General features: G+C 43.5%; 1 protein-coding gene and 1 long non-coding RNA gene across 8 annotated transcripts in view; one reads left to right on the top strand and one right to left on the bottom strand.

Moving 5' to 3' along the window:
• LOC139273131 (echinoderm microtubule-associated protein-like 6) overlaps nt 1-21,068 on the top strand; it is an 816,712-nt gene that overhangs the window by 174,014 nt on the left and 621,630 nt on the right. For 6 of the 7 annotated variants that reach the window (XM_070889552.1, XM_070889554.1, XM_070889559.1 and 3 more), the window contains one exon: nt 7,660-7,845. The exons of the other annotated variant lie outside the window; for it this stretch is intronic. In XM_070889552.1, coding sequence (XP_070745653.1) covers nt 7,660-7,845 — 186 coding nt within the window. The remainder of the gene's footprint in view (nt 1-7,659; nt 7,846-21,068) is intronic. 7 annotated transcript variants of the gene reach the window in all.
• On the bottom strand, nt 19,553-21,013 carry LOC139272646 (uncharacterized). Its single transcript, XR_011594925.1, has 2 exons — nt 20,763-21,013; nt 19,553-19,802 (listed from the first exon to the last, which is right to left on the bottom strand). It is a non-coding gene; the product is annotated as an uncharacterized lncRNA (long non-coding RNA).

Consider the following 21,068-nt stretch of genomic DNA (forward strand, 5'->3'; position numbering starts at 1 on the left):
CAAGTGATCAGGAAGGCCAATGGTATCTTGGCCTTTATTGCAAAGGGGATGGAATATAAAAGCAGGGAAGTCTTTCTGCAGTTATACAGGGTATTGGTGAGGCATGCAGTTTTGGTTTCCATATTTACAAAAGGATATACTTGCTTTGGAGGCAGTTCAGAGAAGGTTCGCTAGGTTGATTCCGGAGATGAGGGGATTGACTTATGAGGAAAGGTTGAGTAGGTTGGGCCTCTACTCATTGGAATTCAGAATAATGAGAGATGATCTTATTAAAACGTATAATGTTATGAGGGGGCTTGACAAGGTGGGTGCAGAGAGGATGTTTCCACTGATGGGGGAGACTAGAACTCGAGGGCATAATCTTTAGAATATGTAAAACAGAGATGAGGAGAAATTTCTTCTCTGAGGGTTGTAAATCTGTGGAATTCGCTGCCTCAGAGAGCTGTGTAAGCTGGGACATTGAATAAATTTAAGACAGAAATACACAGTTTCTTAAACGATAAGGGAACAAGGGGTTACGGGGAGCAGGCGGGAAAGTGGACCTGAGTCCATGATCGGATCAGCCATGATCGTATTAAATGGCGGAGCAGGCTCGAGGGGCTGTATGGCTACTCCTGCTCCTCTTTCTTATGTTCTTATGTTCTTTTGCTGCTCCTTTTCTGTACTTCTCTTCAGGGCTTGAATGTCTTTCTTGTCTCTTGGTCACTAGAACTGGACACAGTACTCAAGGTGCAGTCTGACCAGGACACTACAATTTGCTGACAAGTTCCTCTGTCTTTTATGTTACTGTTTTGGCTATGGAGTTAAACATTCTAATGCTTTTGTTGATTGCATTGGTTGGACATGTTGAATGTTGAATCTATTAAGTTTCTTTGGATCCTTTCAATATTCTTGGTTATTTCAAAGCCTTTCATGGTATATATGCATTATCCATTTTCCCTTTCTATGTGCGGTAATTTACACTTGTCTGCTTCAAATTTCATCTGACATTGCTCTGTCACATACATATTTTATCCAAGTCATTCTGCAATTTTTGAGCTGCCTCCTTTGATTCCACTGCCCCTTCTAGTTTGGTATTGATATATATATATAAGCTCGTAATTACTCTGTACAGCCACCAGAGGGCTCATCTCCTGGAGTCCCAAGGAATCCCATAATCCCTTGGGAGCACAAGTATTTAAGGAGGCCTCGCAGGTTGGAGAGGCACTCGGGAGACCTGCAGTAAACGACTAAGGTCGCACTTTACTTTGAGCTCAGTGTTCAGTCTGACTCTTTCTCCATACATAACAACTGCCGACGAGATACAGATAGCGAACCCAAAGATGCAGAGAACAGTGGGCATCCTGGAGAAATTCTCAGAGGGAGATGATTGGGAAACTTTTGCGGAGCGACTCGACCAATACTTCGTGGCCAACGAGCCAGATGGTGAAGAGAACGCTGCCAAATGAAGGGCGATCCTCCTCACCGTCTGTGGGGCACCAACATATAGCCTCATGAAGAATCTGCTCACTCCAGCAAAACCCACGGAGAAAGCGTGTGATGATTTGTGCACAATGGTCCGAGAGCATTTGAACCTGAAGGAAAAAGTTCTGATGGCGAGGTACCGATTCTACACCTACAAAAGGTCTGAAGGCCAGGAAATGTCGCATTATGTCGCCGAGCTGAGACGCCTTGCACGACATTGTGAATTTGAAGGACATTTGGACCACATGCTCAGAGACTTTTTCGTACTTGGCATTGGCCACGAAACCATACTTCGCAAACTTTTGACTGCAGAGACCCCAACCTTGAGTAAGGCCAGAGCGATAGTCCAGGCGTTCATTGCCACCAATGACAATACAAAGCAAATCTCTCAGTACACAAGTGCTGCTACAAGTACTGTGAACAAAGTGATGTTGTTTTCGAATCGCAATGTACAGGGCAGGTCACACTTTGAGTCCACCATCAAGGGTGATGAATGCAAGGCCATTAACACCTTGTTGGCGCTGCGGGGGGTGATCATTGTTTCCATTCATGCCGATTCAAAGGGTATGTTTGCAAGGGCTGTGGAAAAATGGGACACCTCCAACGTAAGTGCAGGTGAGCTGCTAATCCAGTTAAACCTGCAAACCACCATCTTGCAGAGGAGGACAGATCCTTGGAGGATCACGACGAACCAGAGCCTCAGACTTAGGAGGCAGAAGTACATCGGGTGCACACATTCACACGAATTGTCCCCCGATAATGCTGAATGTTGAACTAAATGGACTCCCGGTGTCAGTGGAGCTGGACACAGGCATGACCCAGTCCATCATGGGCAAAACGACTTTCGAAAGACTGTGGTGCAACAAGGCCTCAAGGCCAATCTTAACTCCAATTCGTACGAAACTAAGAACTTACACGAAAGAACTGATTCCCATAATCGGCAGTGCTACTGTAAATGTCTCCTACGATGGAGCAGTGCACAAGATACCACTCTGGGTGGTACCGGGCGATGGTCCCATGCTGCTCGGCAGGAGCTGGCTGGGAAAGATACACTGGAACTGGGATGACGTCTGAGCGCTATCGCTCGCTGACGATACTTCATGTGCCCAGGTCTTAAAGAAGTTCCCTTCGCTGTTCGAACCAGGCATCAGGAAATTCCAAGGAGCAAAAGTGAAGATCCACCTAATTCCGCGGGCGCGACCCATCCAACACAATGCGAGAGCAGTACCGTGCATGATGAGAGAAAGGGCAGAGATCGAGCTAGACCGGCTGCAACGAGAGGGCATCATTTCACTGATCGAGTTCAATGAGTGGGCCAGCCCGATCGTTCCTGTCCTCAAGAGAGACGGCACCGTCAGAATCTGTGGCGATTACAAAGTAACTATCAATCGTTTCTCCCTGCAGGACCAATACCCACTACCAAAGGCCGCCTACCTCTTTGCAACACTGGTGGGAGGAAAGACGTTCACGAAGCTGGATCTGACTTCAGCCTACATGACGCAGGAACTGGAGGAATCATCGAAGGCCCTCACCTGCATCAACATGCAAAAAGGTCTTTTTGTTTATAACAGATACCCGTTTGGAATCCGATCGGCGGCGGCGATATTCCAGAGAAACATGGAAAGCTTACTGAAGTCGGTCCCGCACACCGTGGTCTTCCAGGACGACATCTTGGTCACAGGTCGGAACACAGTCGAGCATCTGCAGAACCTGGAGGAGGTTGTTAGTTGACTCAACCGCATGGGGCTCAGGTTAAAACGCTCGAAGTGCGTTTTCCTGGCACCTGAAGTGGAGAGTTCCTGGGAAGGAGGATTGCGGCGGACGGCATCAGGCCCACAAACGCAAAGACGGAGGCAATCAAGAACACACTGCGGCCACAGAACGTGACGGAGCTGCGGTCATTTCTGGGACTCCTGAACTACTTTGGTAACTTCTTACCGGGTCTCAGCACACTGTTAGAACCACTGCATGTCTTACTACGAAAAGGGGATGAATGGGTTTGCGGCAAAAGCGAAGAAAATGCCTTTGTAAAAGCGAGAAAATTGTTATGCTCAAACAAATTGCTTGTGTTGTATGATCCATGTAAGCGTTTGGTACTAGCATGTGATGTGTCGTCATATGGTGTCGGGTGTGTATTGCAACAAGCTAATGATTTCGGGAAACTGCAACCAGTTGCTTATGCATCCAGGAGTCTGTCTGAGGCTGAGAGCGCTTACAGAATGATTGAGAAAGAAGCATTAGCATGTGTCTATGGGGTAAAGAAAATGCATCAATACTTGTTTGGGCTAAAATTCGAATTGGAAACTGACCACAAGCCACTCGTATCCCTGTTTTCCAAGAGTAAAGGGATAAATACCAATACATCGGCCCGCATTCAGAGATGGGCGCTCACGTTGTCCGCATACCGCTATGCCATCCGCCACAGGCCAGGCACAGAAAACTGCGCCGATGCTCTCAATAGACTGCCATTGCCCACTACGGGGGTGGAAATGGAGCAGCCTGCAGATTTAGCTATGGTTATGGAAGCATTTGAGAGTGAGCAATCACCCGTCACTGTCCGTCAGATCAAAACCTGGACGAGCCAGGACCCCTTATTATCCCTAGTCAAAAGCTGTGTGCTTCATGGGAGCTGGTCCAGTGTCCCAGTGGAAATGCAGGAAGAGATAAAGACGTTCCAGCGGCGCAAAGGTGAAATGTCTATACAGGCAGACTGCCTTCTGTATGGCAATCGTATAGTAGTTCCCAAAAAGGGCAGAGACACCTTCATCAATGACCTCCACAGTACCCACCCAGGCATCGTAATGATGAAAGCGATAGCCAGATCCCACGTGCGGTGGCCCGGTATCGATGCGGACTTATTAGAGTCCTGCGTTCACAGATGTAATACATGCTCGCAGTTAAGCAATGTACCTAGGGAGGCGCCGCTAAGTTTATGATCTTGGCCCTCCAAACCGTGGTCTAGGGTACGCGTCGATTATGCAGGCCCGTTCTTGGGTAAAATGTTCCTTGTGGTTGTAGACGCGTACTTCAAGTGGATTGAATGTGAGATAATGTCGGCTAGCATGTCCGCTGCCGCTCCTGAAAGCGGGCATGTTTGCCACACACGGCCTACCCGATGTCCTGGTGAGCGACAACGGGCCATGTTTTACCAGTGCTGAGTTCAAATAATTCATGACCCGTAACTGGATCAAACATGTCACATCTGCCCTGTTTAAACCAGCGTCCAATGGTCAGGCAGAGAGAGCAGTGCAAACCATCAAGCAAGGCTTGAAGAGGGTAACTGAAGGCTCACTGCAGACTCTCCTATCCCGAGTCCTGCTTAGCTACTGCATGAGACCCCACTCGCTCACTGGGATCCCACCTGCTGAACAGCTCATGAAAAGAGCACTTGATACAAGGCTCTTGTTAGTTTACCCTGAGCTACATAAACAGATAGAGAGCAGGCGGCTTCAACAAAGTACATACCATGATACCGTAAATGTGTCACGCGAGATTGAAATCAATGATCCTGTATTTGTATTGAATTATGGACAAGATCCCAAGTGGCTTCCCGGCACTGTCGTGGCCAAAGAGAGGAGCAGGGTGTTTCGGGTCAAACTTTCAAATGGACTCATTCACCGGAAACACTTGGACCAAATCAAACTCAGCTTCACGGATTATCCTGAGCAACCCACCTTGGACCCTACCTTTTTTGATCCCTCAACATACACACCAGTGGCAACCGGCACCAAGGTTGACCACGAAGCAGAACCCATCATCCACAGCAGTCCAGCAGGGCCCAACACACCAGCAGCTCAGCAAGGCCAGCTGCACAGCAGCCTAGCGAGGGCCCAACAAATGATTCAACAACACCAGCTTTCACACCAAGACGATCAACCAGGGCACGAAGGGCCGCAGATCGACTCACATTGTAAATAGTTTCACTGTTGACTTTGCGGGGGGGGGTGTTGTTATATATGTAAATTTGTATTTAGTCTGTACAGCCACCAGAGGGCTCATCCCCTGGAGTCCCAGGGGATCCCATAATCTCTTGGGAGCACAGGTATTTAAGGAGGCCTCACAGGTTGGAGAGACACTCTGGTGACCTGCAATAAAAGACTAAGGTCACACTTTACTTTGAGCTCACAGTGTTCAGTCTGACTCTTTCTCCATACATAACAGGTATCAACTGCAAATTTGACTGCTTTCCATTGAGTTTCTGAATTCAAATCATTGCAGTAAATTAGAAAAGGATTATTGTGAAAAATGAAAAAGGAGGTTAGAAGAACTACACAAAGCATTGAAGCATCCTGCTCAGTACTTCCCCTCCACCTTGCCATAACTCCTCTAATCAGTACATAATGTTTTCTACCCTTCAGCCAATTTCTTATCCATTCACAAGATTTATCCTGAAATTCCACAGTTTTGAGTTTAATTAACAGCCTTTCATGCAGAACTTTGTTAAATATCTTTTGGAAATCTTGGTACACAAAGTTGTGGCATTTCTCAGTTCACAGATCATCACATCCTCAAAGGAGTCCAGGAGATTGGTCATGCAGGACATTTCCATTCTGAATCCATGCTGACTGCTGTTTACTAGGTTATTGTTATACAGATACTCAAGTTTACTCAATCAATTCTATTCTTTTGCATGGAATGGAAGTTAGGCTGATGGGTTTGTAGTTGCCCATTTTTACTTTGTGGTTGCCCATTTTTACTTTGTGGTACTTTTTGAATATAGGCTTCCCAATAACCTGTTTGCAATCTACTAGTACCTCCCCAGTTTTCAGGGCCTGCTTCATAATGATTATCAATGTCTCACAAATATTCTCCCTGGCACTCTGGTATAAACACTGTCTAACCCTGGGGATTTGTTTGTTTTGGGACCTTTTAGTCTGTATAGGACTTCCATCTCATTTATATCAAAGCTATTCATTTTGCCTTGGTTATCTCCAAGGAGGGCATGTTGCTCATGTTTTCTCTTGTGAATACTTGGAGGAAATATGAATTCAGAATATTTAGTATTTTGTGTCAATCTTCTATTTTTACTCCTATGTTTTGCCTCTGCAGCTGTGCTTTTTCTAGGTCTCTCTTTGCTCCTCTGATTACCCTTTTAATTCTCCACCACAGAAGGCTGTAGAGGTCAAGTCACTGAATATATTTAAGAAGGAGATAGCTAGACACAAAAGGCATCAAGGGGTATGGGGAAAAAGTGGGAATATGGTGTTGAGATAGAGGATAAGCCATGATCATATTGAATGGCGGTGCAGGCTCAAAGGGCCAAATGGCCTACTACTGCTCCTATTTTCTGTTTCTATGTTTCCATGTTAATATCTTAATATATCTGCATTTTCCTATATTCATCCCAGTTGACTCCTTGCCCTTTTCCCCTTATTCCTGTTTATTTCATTTTAAATTTGGTTGTTAATGCATTCAGGGTCGCACTTGTCTAATTATGATCCAGAGAAACCACACGGTAGGTGGGGAATGCAAATTTTCCAGTTGCTGAGTGCCGTTTCCAGGGTCCGACAGCTCCAGAGCAGCTCTCAGGCTGGACCAAATTACAACCCCTTCTATTTCCTATGGAGGCATTCCAGGACCCAGTGATGCCTTCTGTTGATGACATCATTGGAGTAGCCAAGTAGGAAAGGAAACCAGGCACAAGGGTTTCCATGATTTTAAAATTGACATTTAAAAAAAAAAATTATAAATGATCCATATTTTCTTCTATAAAATGGAGGATTGAACAAATTTAAAAGCAAGTTATTTGCTGTTCAATATGACGACCACTTTGCAAATGAAAAATTTCAAAATCATGAAAGGTTTTCAGAGGTAAATAGTGAAGGATTGTCTTCACTGGTAAGTTAATTGGCAACAAGGGGACATAGACGAAGGATTGTCATGAAAAAAAAGTAGGAGGTTTGAAGAACAATTTTCAGACAGGGTTTCTAGAACATGAAATGACTTACTATAAGTGGATATTGAAGCAGAGACTATAAAAGGGAATTGGATAAGTACTTGAAAAAGAAAAACATAAGAGGCTTATGGAAAAGAGCAAGGAAATGCACATTGCACCAATTAAGAAACTAGCACATGCATGATGAACCAAATTGGTACCTCCTGTGTTGTAAAAGCAATGATTCAATGAAAGATATTGATTTATTTTCCAGAGTGTGTAGACTTACGAGTTTTTTTTCTTCCCTTTTCATCTTGCAGTTCTGGACATTATGTGGGAATGCACTAACACCCAAAAGGGGCATTTTTGGTAAAACTGGTGACCTTCAGACCATTCTGTGTTTAGCGTGTGCTAAAGATGAAACTACATACTCTGGTGCATTAAATGGCGACATTTACGTCTGGAAAGGGCTAAATTTGGTCCGCACAATTCAGGGAGCTCATGGAGTAAGTAAAACTGATACACGGTACATAGTTTTCTTTCATCAGTATGACATTAATATATTTTATCAATGGACGTGTGCTGTTTCAATCATAAAATCAATGGTAAGTGCATTATTTACATCCTTCTGAACATTTTCAAAGAATTTTTCAGTCTTGAGAGGGTCAAATGATTAAGTTCTGCCACTTCTCCCTACCTTCTCATCCTACCTACATGAAGTAATGTGATCTTCAAAATGTACACACTGCTGTAACAGCAAGGAACGGCTGCTGAAGATGAGTACAGTATTACTGAGTGCCAAAAATAAATTCTGTTTACATTTGTTGCCACAGCATGGTGTACAATTAATGTTTTCTGACAACAGTAAATGTGCTTAGAAAAAAAAAATAGGCATGGAAGCTTTGAATTTTCCTTCATTTACAAATTACTTTTTTCAGTACTACTTGGTGCATCACACAGATCTTTCTTCCCTTACTTTTACCCCGTGTAAAAGGACTATTGTTATTGAACTGTTGTGTATTAAAATCGCAATATTTCATTTCAAAATGCATTGAGAAGTCATACTATAGTATTTCAAAGGGAAAATGCCTTTTAAATGTGTCAACATTTACCTGCAGTACCCATTATGCCTGACATCGCAGTGTTAAATCCTTGTCACGCAACAAAGCCACCCGTTGGCACTTTGTCTTCGCACTAAGTCTTGCCGTTCACCCCAATTTACAAGCACTGGTCATTAGGTTATTGTGGTACAACTGCAGTCTGAACACACTGGCCTGAATTTGCGGCTGGTATGATGGCGTACTGTCAGCATACGCCGTCATACCGTCTTTGAAACTGACCACAAGCTCAGGATTTGATGTGCTAAATCCTGAACTTGCGATCTGTCAAGTTCCAAATAAACAGAGGCTTTGCTGTGTCTTTTACCTCCTCATACAAATCAACGTGCTGGCAAAAGGCTGGGCTAATTGCCCACCTACTACGAGGTAATTACGCTGAAAATGTTTAAGTCTTGTGCAAACAGGTGCAGGAAGCCTATTGCATAGCGTGGGAGGACCGGATGAGAAAATTATAATAACAAAAACATCTAACAAAACAATGCTATAATGGGAGATTTGTTTTAAGAGGTTATTGCAATGAAGTGTTTGTAAGCACACTGAATAAAACATTAAGTAAGTGGTTTGTAATCTTTTTTTTAATATGAGAAGTTAATAATCAGAGTGTAAAGTAATGAGAGACTTGTATTGCCGGCATGTGTTATAAGAGGTTTGTAACAGCTGATGTTTGTGAATATTGGGATCTACAAGAAACTTAACCAACCTAAATATAAACAAAACAGGAAAAGAGAAAATAGGAAAGAATAAAGTAAGGGAGGACATTAATGGCAAGGAAATAAATAGAGTTATAGAACAGGAGTCTAAAAAGATGGTTAAACATAAGATGAGAGGAAATCCTATTAAAAATGAGTTAAACTGTCTGGACAGCAATGCAGACAGTGTCCATAATGAAACAGGGGAGCTGGAGGCAATCCTGCGTTATGAGGAACCCAACATAGTAGGGATTACTGTGACATGGCTACAGAAAAATCAGGACTTGGAATTGAACATTGCAGGGTATAACATATTTAGAAAAGATAGAGAGGGGAAAAAGGGGAGGTGGAGTAGCTGTACTTATTAGGGATAACATAATGGCAGTAGAAAAACTGACGCAACTATCAGCAAGACAAAAATAGAATCAATATGGATCGAGATAAAACATAATAAAGGATCTATCACACTAATAGGTGTAGTCTACAGACCACCTAATAGTGGATGGGAGGTGGAGGAAGAAATATGCAGACAAATTAGGGAAATGAGTAAAAAAACATAGTATAATAATCATGGGGGATTTCAACTACCCCGATATTAATTGGACAAAAGAGAGATAAGGGAATGGAGTTCCTACAATGTGTACAGGCCTCCTTTCTAACCCAATATGTAAAAAGCCCAATAAGGAAGGATTCACTATTGGATCTAGTAATGGGGAATGAACCAGAGCAGGTAAGAGTGGTAAAAGTAGGAGAACATTTAAGCAATAGTGACCATAATATAATCCGCTTTAAGATGATAATTGAGAAGGACATAAATGTGACGAAAACCAGGGTAATAAATTGGAGAAAAGCTGATTTTGAGGAGCTGAGAATAGAACTTGGGAAAATAAAATGGGCAATAATATCGGCAAACAACGTGTAGAACAGCAATGGGAAACATTTGAAACGGTGTTCAACAGAGTACAGGAACAATATATTCCGCTAAAAGGAAAGAACAAACTAAACACAAATGAGACGTCATAGATAAATAAAGCCATAAGGGAATAATTGAGGGTAAGGAAAGAGGCATACATTAAGTACATAGACAGCAGGGGAGTGCATGATGAGGGTGAATGCAAAGAGATTAGGAGAGAAGTCAAAAAACTATGAAATTAAATTATCAAGGAACATAAAACAAAATAGTAAAATATTTTACAGGCACAGCAATAAAAAGGAAGGTTGGGATGGGAATAGGGCCATTTAGAGATAAACAGGATAATACCACAGGTAGCAATAGAGAGATGAAAGAAATATTAAATTGTTATTTTGCTGCAATATTTACCATGGAGATAGAACAGGTGCACCTGATATTGGGATGATGAGATAAGTGAATTTAAAATAAAGAGGGGATATATTAAATAAACTAATCAAACTCAAAGAGGATAAAACCCCTGGTCTGGATGGATTACACCAATGCATTTTAAAAGAATCTAGGGAAGAGATAGCAGAGGCATTACTACACATATTTAATAATTTGTATGAAAAAGGTGTGGTACCAGAGGACTGGCGGAAGGCAAACGTAATACCTATATTTAAGAAGGGGGATAGAACATTTCCAGGGAATTATCAGCTTAATATCGGCGGTAGGAAAAATAAAGGAATCCCTACTAAAGGAGAAAATAGAACATCTAGAAACCAAAAATGTAATGAATAGTCAGCATGGATTTCAAAAGGGAAAGTTTTGCTTGACCAGCCTCATTGAATTTTTTGAAACGGTAACAGAGAGAGTAGATAATGATAATGCAGTAGGTATAATTTACCTAGATTTTCAAAAGGCCCCATAATGGATTGATAAACAAGGTCAGAGAATGCGGAGTCGGGACAAGTAGCAGAATGGATAACTAGCTGGCTTCAAGACGGAAAGCAGAGAGTAGAGGTAAAAGGTGGCAGAAGGTGGGTAGTGGTATTCCACAAGGACCACTCTTCACAATTTATATTAACGATTTAGACCTTGGAATCAAAAACACAATTTCTAAATTTGCTGATAAAACCAAATTAACCGAGGGAACATTAATAAACTTGCAGAATATAATTGACAAATGAAGTTCAGCACAGATAAATGTGAGGTATTACATTTTGGTAGGAAGAATAGGGAGTCACTTATTACTTGGAGTGTGCGCGTCTCGGTGGAGTAGAGGAACAAAGGGATCTCAGAGTACAAATACACAAATCATTAAAAGTTGCGACACAAGTTAGCAGGGCCGTAAAAAAAAGCTAATCAAGTACTGGGTTTCTTTCTAGAGGTATAGAATTGAAAAGTAGGGAAGTTATACTAAACCTGTATCGAATCTTGGTTAGATCACACTAAAGAGTACTGCGTACAGTTCTGGTCACCATATTATAAAAAAGAATATAGAGGCACTGGAGAGGGTGCAGAGAAGATTTACAAGGATGATACCAGAAATGCGAGGGTATACATATCAAGAAAGGATGAACAGGTTGGGTCTCTTTTTTTTCTCTTGAAAGGGGAAGTCTGAGGGATGACCTAATAGAGGTCTTTAAAATATGAAAGATCTTGATAGAGTGGATACATAAAGAATGTTTCCACTTGTGGGGAAGAGCATAACTAGAGGCCATCAATATAAGATAGTCACCAAGCAATCCAATAGGGAATTCAGAGAAACTTCTTTACCCCCCAAAGATTGGTGAGAAGGTGGAACTCGCAACCAAAGGGAGTGGTTGAGGCGAATAGTATAGATGTATTTAAGGGGAGGCTAGACAAGCGTTTGAGGGAGAATAGAATAGAGAGTTATGCTGATAGATTTAGATGAAGAAAGATGGGAGGAGGCTCGAGTGGAACATGAATGCTGGTTGGGCCAAATGGCCTGTTTCTGTGCCGTATATATCCTATTGTATAAACATACTTCGTTCTAATGAGAGATTTACAATAACATTGTTAAATTGAGAAAATTGCAGGTACAGAATTTATTATAATGGCAGCCTTTAGTTTTTTTTTTACAATGCATAGTTTGTGACTATAAATTTTTACATGACAAATAGTTTGTAATAACAGAATTTATTATGATGAGTGGTCTGCACTGATTGTTATAATGAGAAGTTTGTAACAGCAATAGAAACATAGAAAATAGGTGCAGGAGTAGGCCATTCGGCCCTTTGAGCCTGCACCACCTTTCAATAAGATCATGGCTGATCATTCCCTCAGTACCCCTTTCCTGCTTTCTCTCCATACCCCTTGATCCCTTTAGCCGCAAGGGCCATATCTAACTCCCTCTTGAATATATCCAATGAACTGGCATCCACAACTCTCTGCGGCAGGGAATTCCACAGGTTAACAACACTCTGAGTGAAGAAGTTTCTCCTCATCTCAATCCTAAATGGCCTACCTCTTATCCTAAGACTGTGTCCCCTGGTTCTGGACTTACCCAACATCGGAAACATTCTTCCTGCATCGAACCTGTCCAGTTCTGTCAGAATTTTATATGTTTCTATGAGATCCCCTCTCATCCTTCGAAACTCCAATGTATAAAATCCCAGTTGATCCAGTCTCTCCTCATATGTCAGTCCAGCCGTGCCGGGAATCAGTCTGGTGAACCTTCGCTGCACTCTCTCAATAGCAAGAACATCCTTCCTCAGATTAGGAGACCAAAATTGAACACAATATTCCAGGTGAGGCCTCACCAAGGCGCTGTACAACTGCAGTAAGACCTCCCTGCTCCTATACTCAAATCCCCTAGCTATGAAGGCCAACATACCATTTGCCTTCTTCACCGCCTGCTGTACCTGTATGCCAACTTTCAATGACTGATGAACCATGACACCCAGGTCTCGCTCCACCTCCCCTTTTCCTAATCTGCCGCCATTCAGATAATACTCTGCCCTCGTGTTTTTGCCCCCAAAGTGGATAACCTCACATTTATCCACATTATACTGCACCTGCCATGCATTTGCCCACTCACCTAATTTGTCCAACTCACCCTGCAGCCTCTTAGCGTCTCCCTCACAGCTCATACCGCCACCCAGTTTAGTGTCATCTGCAAACTTGGAGATATACACTCAATTCCTTCATCTAAATCATTGATGTATATTGTAAAGAGCTGGGGTCCCAGCACTGAGCCCTGTGGCACTCCACTAGTCACTGCCTGCCATTCTGAAAAGGACCCGTTTATACCGACTTTCTGCTCCCTGTCTGCCAACCAGTTCTCTATCCACGTCAGTATATTACCCCCAATACCATGTGCTTTGATTTTGCACACCAATCTCTTGTGTGAGACCTTGTCAAAAGCCTTTTGAAAGTCCAAATACACCACATCCATTGGTTCTCCCTTGTCCACTCTACTAGTTACATCCTCAAAAAATTCCAGAAGATTTGTCAAGCATGATTTCCCCTTCATAAAGCTATGCTGACTTGGACCGATCCTGTCACTGCTTTCCAAATGCGCTGCTACTTCATCCTTAATAATTGATTCCAACATTTTCCCCACCACTGATGTCAGGCTAACCGGTCTATAATTACCCGCTTTCTCTCTCCCTCCCTTTTTAAAAAGTGGTCTTACATTAGCTACCCTCCAGTCCATAGGACCTGATCCAGAGTCGATAGACTGTTCGAAAATGATCAGCAATGCATCCACTCTTTCTAGGGCCACTTTCTTAAGTACTCTGGGATGCAGACTATCAGGCCCCAGGGATTTATCGGCCTTCAATCTTATCAATTTCTCTAACACAATTTCCCACCTAATAAGGATATCCTTCAGTTCCTCCTTCTCACTAGACCCTTGGTCCCCTAGTATTTCCGGAAGGTTATTTGTGTCTTCCTTCGTGAAGACAGAACCAAAGTATTTGTTCAATTGACCTGCCATTTCTTTGTTCCCCATTATAAATTCACCTGAATCCGACTGCAAGGGACCGACGTTTGTCTTCACTAATCTTTTTCTCTTTACATATCTATAGAAGCTTTTGCAGTCAGTTTTTATGTTCCCGGCAAGCTTCTTCTCGTACTCTATTTCCCCCCTCTTAATTAAACCCTTTGTCTTCCTCTGCTGAATTCTAAAGTTATCCCAGTCCTCAGGTTTGCTGCTTTTTCTGGCCAATTTATATGCCTCTTCCTTGGATTTAACATTATCCTTAATTTCCCTTGTTAGCCACGGTTGAGCCACCTTCCCAGTTTTATTTTTACTCCAGACAGGAATGTACAATTGCTGATGTTCATCCATGTGATCTTTAAATGTTTGCCATTGCCTATCCACCGTCAACCCTTTAAGTATCATTTGCCAGTCTATCCTAGCCAATTCATGCCTCAAATCATCGAAGTTACCTTTCCTTAAGTTCAGGACCCTAGTTTCTGAATTAACTGTCACTCTCCATCTTAATAAAGAATTCTACCATGTTATGGTCACTCTTCCCGGAGGGTTCTCGCACAACAAGATTGCTAATTAGTCCTTTCTCATTACACATCACCCAGTCTAGGATGGCCAGCTCCCTAGTTGGTTCCTCGACATATTGGTCTAGAAAATCATCCCTAATACACTCCAGGAAATCCTCCTCCACCGCATTGCTACCAGTTTGGTTAGCCCAATCAATATGTAAATTAAAATTACCCATGATAACTGCTGTACCTTTATTGCATGCATCCCTAATTTCTTGTTTGATGCTGTCCCCAACCTTACTTCTACTGTTTGGTGGTCTGTACACAACTCCCACTAACGTTTTCTGCCCCTTGGTATTCCGTAGCTCCACCCATACCGATTCCACATCATCCAAGTTAATGTCCTTTCTTACTATTGCATTAATTTCCTTTTTAACCAGCAATGCCACCCCGCCTCCTTTTCCTGTCTGTCTATCCTTCCTAAATGTTGAATACCCCTGAATGTTGAGTTCCCAGTCTTGGTCACCCTGGAGCCATGTCTCCATGATGCCAATTACATCATATCTGCGCAGTTAATTCGTCCACCTTATTCCGAATACTCCTCGCATTGAGGCACAGAGCCTTCAGGCTTGTCTTTCTAACACACTTTGCCCCTTTAGAATTTTGCTGTAATGTGGCCCTTTTTGCTTTTTGCCTTGGGTTTCTCTGCCCTCCACTTTTACTTTTCTTCTATCTTTTGCTTCTGCCCCCATTCTATTTCCCTCTGTCTCCCTGCATAGGTTCCCATCCCCCTGCCGTATTAGTTTAACTCCTCCCCAATAATTGGCACAATGAAAGTTTTTCAATAATTTTTTTTAAAGGTGGTTTGTAATATACGTTTATTGTTACAAGGGAACGATAGAAGTTTTTTTCGGAGTCGCGTTGAATGAAATAGAAACTGAAATCTACCTGTTTAAAGCAGAGACAAAGAAAGATCCCCGGTATTCCTGTTGAGCTTACTCAGACTTTCATTTTCAGAGTATTGGATTGGTAATTGGCTAAGGGTGAGGAATTAAAACTACTGCCCCCGTGATCCAGTTTCGCATCGGTGTACTCGTACTCTGTGGGGTAGTATGCTGCGCGTAACTCCAATGTTTGAAAGGAAGTTCTCGCAGGGAGGATCACAGGAGCTCGGTGTGAATTTCCTTGCGATGACGGCGGCGTACTCCTTAGCTACGTTGTCAAACGCAAATTCAGGCCCACTATGTTTTCTATGTCACTTGTAACTGAAGTGGGAAGAAAAGACTCCATAACAGGCCTGATGAGGTACACTTGATATTACCTGCTGAAAAAACACTCGCTCCAAAGTGCTGATAGCTGGTCTGTACCTGGAGCTTTGAAATGTTGTATATTAGCCGCCTTGTCCTTTTCCCTCTCTGCCCTCATCCTCACCCCTCTCGCTCTCCCTCCCCCTTTAGCTCTCTATCCTCTCTCTAGCTCTCTCTAGATTTCCTTCCGCTCTCTCTAGCTCTTTCCCCCTCTCTATCTCTCCCCCTCTGCTTATTCACCTATACCCTCCCCTCTGCCTCCTCTTGCTCTCCTTCCCATTCTCCCCTCTGCCATCTGGGCACAATTATCCCCCTACCCTCTAACCCTGCTTGACCTGCTTACTGCGCTTGGTCTTGATGCCCTACGTGCAACACAACGGATTACCGACTAATATATTACCAAAATGATGATGATGATAATTCCGCATGCAACCTATCAACATTCTTTACAAAATTGTTCTTGATTGTGTTTGTACCCTATTACATTTGTAATAGTCTGCGAGTCTGTAGATTGTGCTTCAATAGGATCCATCCCATTTAAAACAATCAGTCCTTTATAATGTTTATTAGTCTCAAAAGCCCATTCTGCAATTTCCTTTTGAAAAGCATGCTTTGAGTCTCCCTGCACTGTTGCACTATGGCCAGCAGGTGGCTTTGAAACAATTTGTGTTCTTAAGTTCTTCTCTTCGTCAGACATCTGGCTGAACGTGAGTTACAGGTGAATTTTTAGCCTTTCGTAAATGTTAACAATTTAAACGTATATAGTATTTTAATGTGCTTGAAGTGATTCCAACAGAATTCCCTTAACTAAAAATTCTATCACCCCGGCCATGGGAGATTTTGGCGCGCAAACTACCCTTCTCCCCCTGCTAAAAAGGACTCCTCCCGATGACTTTCATCCTGGAGCGTGGCTACAGTCACACCATATTTGTCTAAATGCTGACTCTTTTCCACCCAAAAAAACTGTTGACATCCTTTCATCGGCTATATCCAGCCTTGATGGAAATCTCCGTTCCCCACACAAGCCTTTTTTTCATGGCCTGCAATATCCCTAATCGCCAAGCTTAGCTGCCTGTAATGTGTCGTCTCTGATCCTCCTCACAAACTCAACTACATCGACAAAAGAAAATGCATAGATGTGGCACTGTAATCTTCATTGTCATTATGACAAATAAAATTTTATCTCTCTCTCTCTTACCACCTCCCCACCCCCAAGATAGATGCCTGCCAACCAGCCCCCTCCTGCCTCCTTTACTCTCTCAATCCTTCCCCATTTCTCTCTCCTATACTCGCAACCCTCTCCTCCTTCCCCCTTCCTTCTATTCTCCCATCCCCTTCTCTTCTCTCTTCCCTCCACCCCCAGTACTCCTTCCCCTTTCCTCCCATACCCTCCCTCCCCTCTTCCATTCCTGCCTGGCATTCTTCCCTCCCTTCTCCCCCTTCCCTCTCCTCCTTAGCCTCCTTATGCTGATGGTTCTTAAGGGGCCAACAGCAGTTTGGGTCCTATTCGGGTGTGTTGGCCTTGCTCCCCCAATACTGCCAGATCCCAGCAACCTCCAATAGACCCCAGGATCTTTCTCCTCACAATTTCTTCCTTCCCACCACTCCTAAATCCTGTGATCTCAGAAACCCTGGACTATATTGCCATGTTCTCAGATCCAATAAAGCTGAGAACTCCCTCCTTAATGCTCTCCGATCCCAAGCCCAGCCCCAGTGTTGCTCAAACCTCCTCCTATAATGTTACTGGAACTCTGTGACCTTCCTGCCAGTGCTCCTAGACCCTGGGAGCTTACCTCCAAAGACAGGTAGACCCTGAGACCAGATCCCTGTACCGTCAGAAACTAAAGAATGCAGTGCTTACAGGGAGCATATCACAGGAAATTGCAAGTGCACATTTTGTGATTTTCCTGGTCTGAAAATTACAAGCTGTGTGCCCTGTAAATGCTTCTCCCCACTAGGAATGTGGAATTAACCTATGACAATGTTCCATGTACAAAATTTTAATGAAGGATTAGTCTGATCTTATCTTGTGGCATTAGAGCAGGATCAATTCAATTGCATGGATCAATCAGTTCCTATGATAACAATGCAGCAGAAAATCAAATTAGTGTGAAACACATGGACACAATTTTAAGTGAAATAAAATAAAATGGGAAAATACAGCTAAACAAACAGTTGAACTAGATTCGTATCTTCTGGCATATATGGTGGTATGCAAAATGATCAACAGTAATGGTCTGAATTAAATGCACAATGGGAGTTTAACGTTCGAGTGCTGCAAAGCTTATTCTCAGAGATCTTTATTAAGGGGCCTGAGTCACACTGTAGGGCCTAGAAATTTGGCTGTGCAGCACCTGCTTTTCAGATGCTTAGTGGTCTCCTAAGCCTCCAATCATCATCATCATAAGCAGTCCCTCGAAATCGAGGAAAATTTGCTTCCACTCTAAAAGTGAGTTCTCAGGTGACTGTACAGTCCAATATGTGAATTACAGTCTCTGTCACAGGTGGGACACACAGTTGTTGAAGGAAAGGATAGGTGTCTTCCGCATGCTCTCGGCGACGAGACTCGAGGTGCCCAGCGCACTCCTCCTGCTCTTCCTCCACTTAGGGCGGTCTTTGGCAGGGATTCCCAGGTGTTAGTGGGGATGTTGCACTTTATCAAGGAGGCTTTGAGGGCGTCCTTGAAACGTTTCCTCTGCCCACCTGGGGCTCGCTTGCTGTGTAGGAGTTCTAAGTAGAGCGCTTGATTTGGGAGTCTTGTGTCGGGCATGCGAACAATGTGGCCCGCCCAACGGAGCTAGTAGAGTGTGGTCAGTGCTTCGATGCTGGGCAGGAAGCACATGCTCATTAGGAGCAAGAAGTGTGCTTCCCAACATATTGGTAAAGGACAAAAAATCGGCATGCGATGCCTATACCTGAAACAGGCCCTTTGCAAATGCAAGTTAACGCCAGTTTGAGGCCCCCACTGCAAGATTAGTTTGCCCTGAGGCAGCCAGCACCACCTGCACTTAAGAAGACCACTTCTTAAAAGGATAGCCTGTGAGACCGCAAGTAATAAAGTAAGAATTTACTTACCTGAATTGCTCCTCTCACAGTCAAAGAATGTGGGCCATCACAACCCCGCGCCCCCCCCCACCAGCAGCCACTGCTTCTTGACCCAATCCCCCCCCCCAAACAAATCGCACCCCTTCCCTGGTCCCCTTATCTGAGAGCTGCCGCTGGTGTCGTATCAGCCCGATTTTCCACCCCGCTTCGCTGGTGAGCTGCCTGTTATTGTCAGCAGCTTGCTGGCCCGATGGTAATGAGGCCCAAGGCCTAATATTGGGTACGCCTCGGGCCTCACCATTCAGGCACAGCGATTGATTCCAGTGCCCCCATGCACCCAAAAAATAGGCGCGACTGAATTTATAGGCTTAGTCCTCTGAATGGTATGATGTTTTAATCAGGGCCAGCATGACCCAAGCCAGACAATAGAGGTCTCTTCTGGAGTGGCAATGGACTCACTGAAACTTGCTTATAATGCTTTGGAAAGCTATGACCATCCATGATCCAAGGTGGATTCGGCTCCTCAGCACCAATTCACAGTGGAAACACTCTTTCCTTGTGCCTCTGCAGACCTTGGCACTGGTTGGATGCTGGAGTGTCTTCCATCAGGCCAGGAAACTGGAAAATATCAGTTTGAAAACCTAACTATTTTAAGAATCACTGATAAATTGAAAGAATGAGCTACAAATATAAACATTCTACAGTGATTTTTTTCAATCTAACAGTCCATCATTTGCAAACAAAAATACTAGTTAATTAACAGGACTTTTATAAAATCTAATCTTCCTCCTGAATGAGTCGTGGAACATTGCATTTTGAACTTGAGGACATTTTGGGTGAGACACAGGCTTTTATGCTTGTTCCCCCAGCACAGGTCTCCAATGTGGCATGTTGCTTTGTTCTTCACTCCAGATACCTTCCATCCACACCTGCATCAATCACCTGGGGAAAATCACAAAAGGGATGGCTTTGCTTTGAGATGTGTTATGACATTGAGGATATGAACCACATAATTTTACAACTCTGTACATAAACAGAGCCAGACCCATGAGACAGCATTTTGATTTTACCAGCAGTAAAACACTTACAAGTCCCACTGCCGCTAGTTGTGCCTTTTGTTTCCTGTGAAATATTTTCAACTCTGGTATTAGCTGGTACAAATTTTTTTGTAATCGGTCAATTCTGTTATGTCCACCGGAGTGGGATTTAAATACAGCGTCAGATGCTCACAGACATTCATTTGGGCTCAGTTTTGGCCAGGAGTTGCTCCATTTTATTTTTGGAGTAATTAGATTTTTCTGGCGTATCTTAAAGATCCCCATTTTGCACATTCAATTTGCGCCAGTGTATGTGAGTTTGTTACGATTTTTAAAGTTTTTTTTCTCAAAAGGGGGCGTTATCAGCCACCTACGCAAGTTTTGGCCATTTAGGCAACTTTGGCCAGCTAATAGTTACTCCAAATCTACTTAGGCAGCGTATGTGGCCACTTCAGAAAACCCTTGCGGAGAGTTAAGAAATCAGCGCAGGTAGGTATATCGGAGGCCATTCGACCTGGGCTAGGGGTGGGCAAGAGAACTGATAGTGCTCCTGCCTGGATGATTTCTATCAGTTCTGCTGCCCGCCTGCCCCTAGCTCTGGCCGAGTGAGTTTCAAAAAACTAAAATTTTATTTGGTTACTAATAAAGAAACTTAATGACTAAAGAATGTGAATAGGACATCATATGACAAACGTCGCAAAGTTAATTTACTATACAACAGAAGCATTCATAGAAGCTTAAACTACAAAAATAAAAGAGTGGAGACGACCTACACCTAAAGCACCAAGCCTTACAAACCACCAAACCTTTCAAACAAAAAGTTCTAAGAATTAAATAACATATAAAAAATTGAAGTAAGTCCTACCTTCATAGGCCGGCCTGTGCGGGAGGCCACTCGGCCTGAGCTAGGGGCGGCACGACAACGCGCACCAGGAGGCCATGAGGCCTGGGCTAGGGGCGGGAGCGATCGGCATCTGGATTCCATGGGGAGAGAAAGAGGCTGGGCTGCAAATGAACGGGCGGGGGGGGGGGGGGAGGAGAGCGAGTGAACGCAGCATCTGTGGAAAGAGAGAGAGGCTGGGCCGATTGCCAAATGTTGGCGCTGCTGCCCATGCGTGGACATCGCGACCCGACTTCAATGCGCATGTGTAGACGTCCCGGCACTGTTTTC

The sequence above is a fragment of the Pristiophorus japonicus genome, chromosome 9 (assembly GCF_044704955.1).
Source record: "Pristiophorus japonicus isolate sPriJap1 chromosome 9, sPriJap1.hap1, whole genome shotgun sequence".
Taxonomy (NCBI): Eukaryota; Metazoa; Chordata; class Chondrichthyes; family Pristiophoridae; genus Pristiophorus; species Pristiophorus japonicus.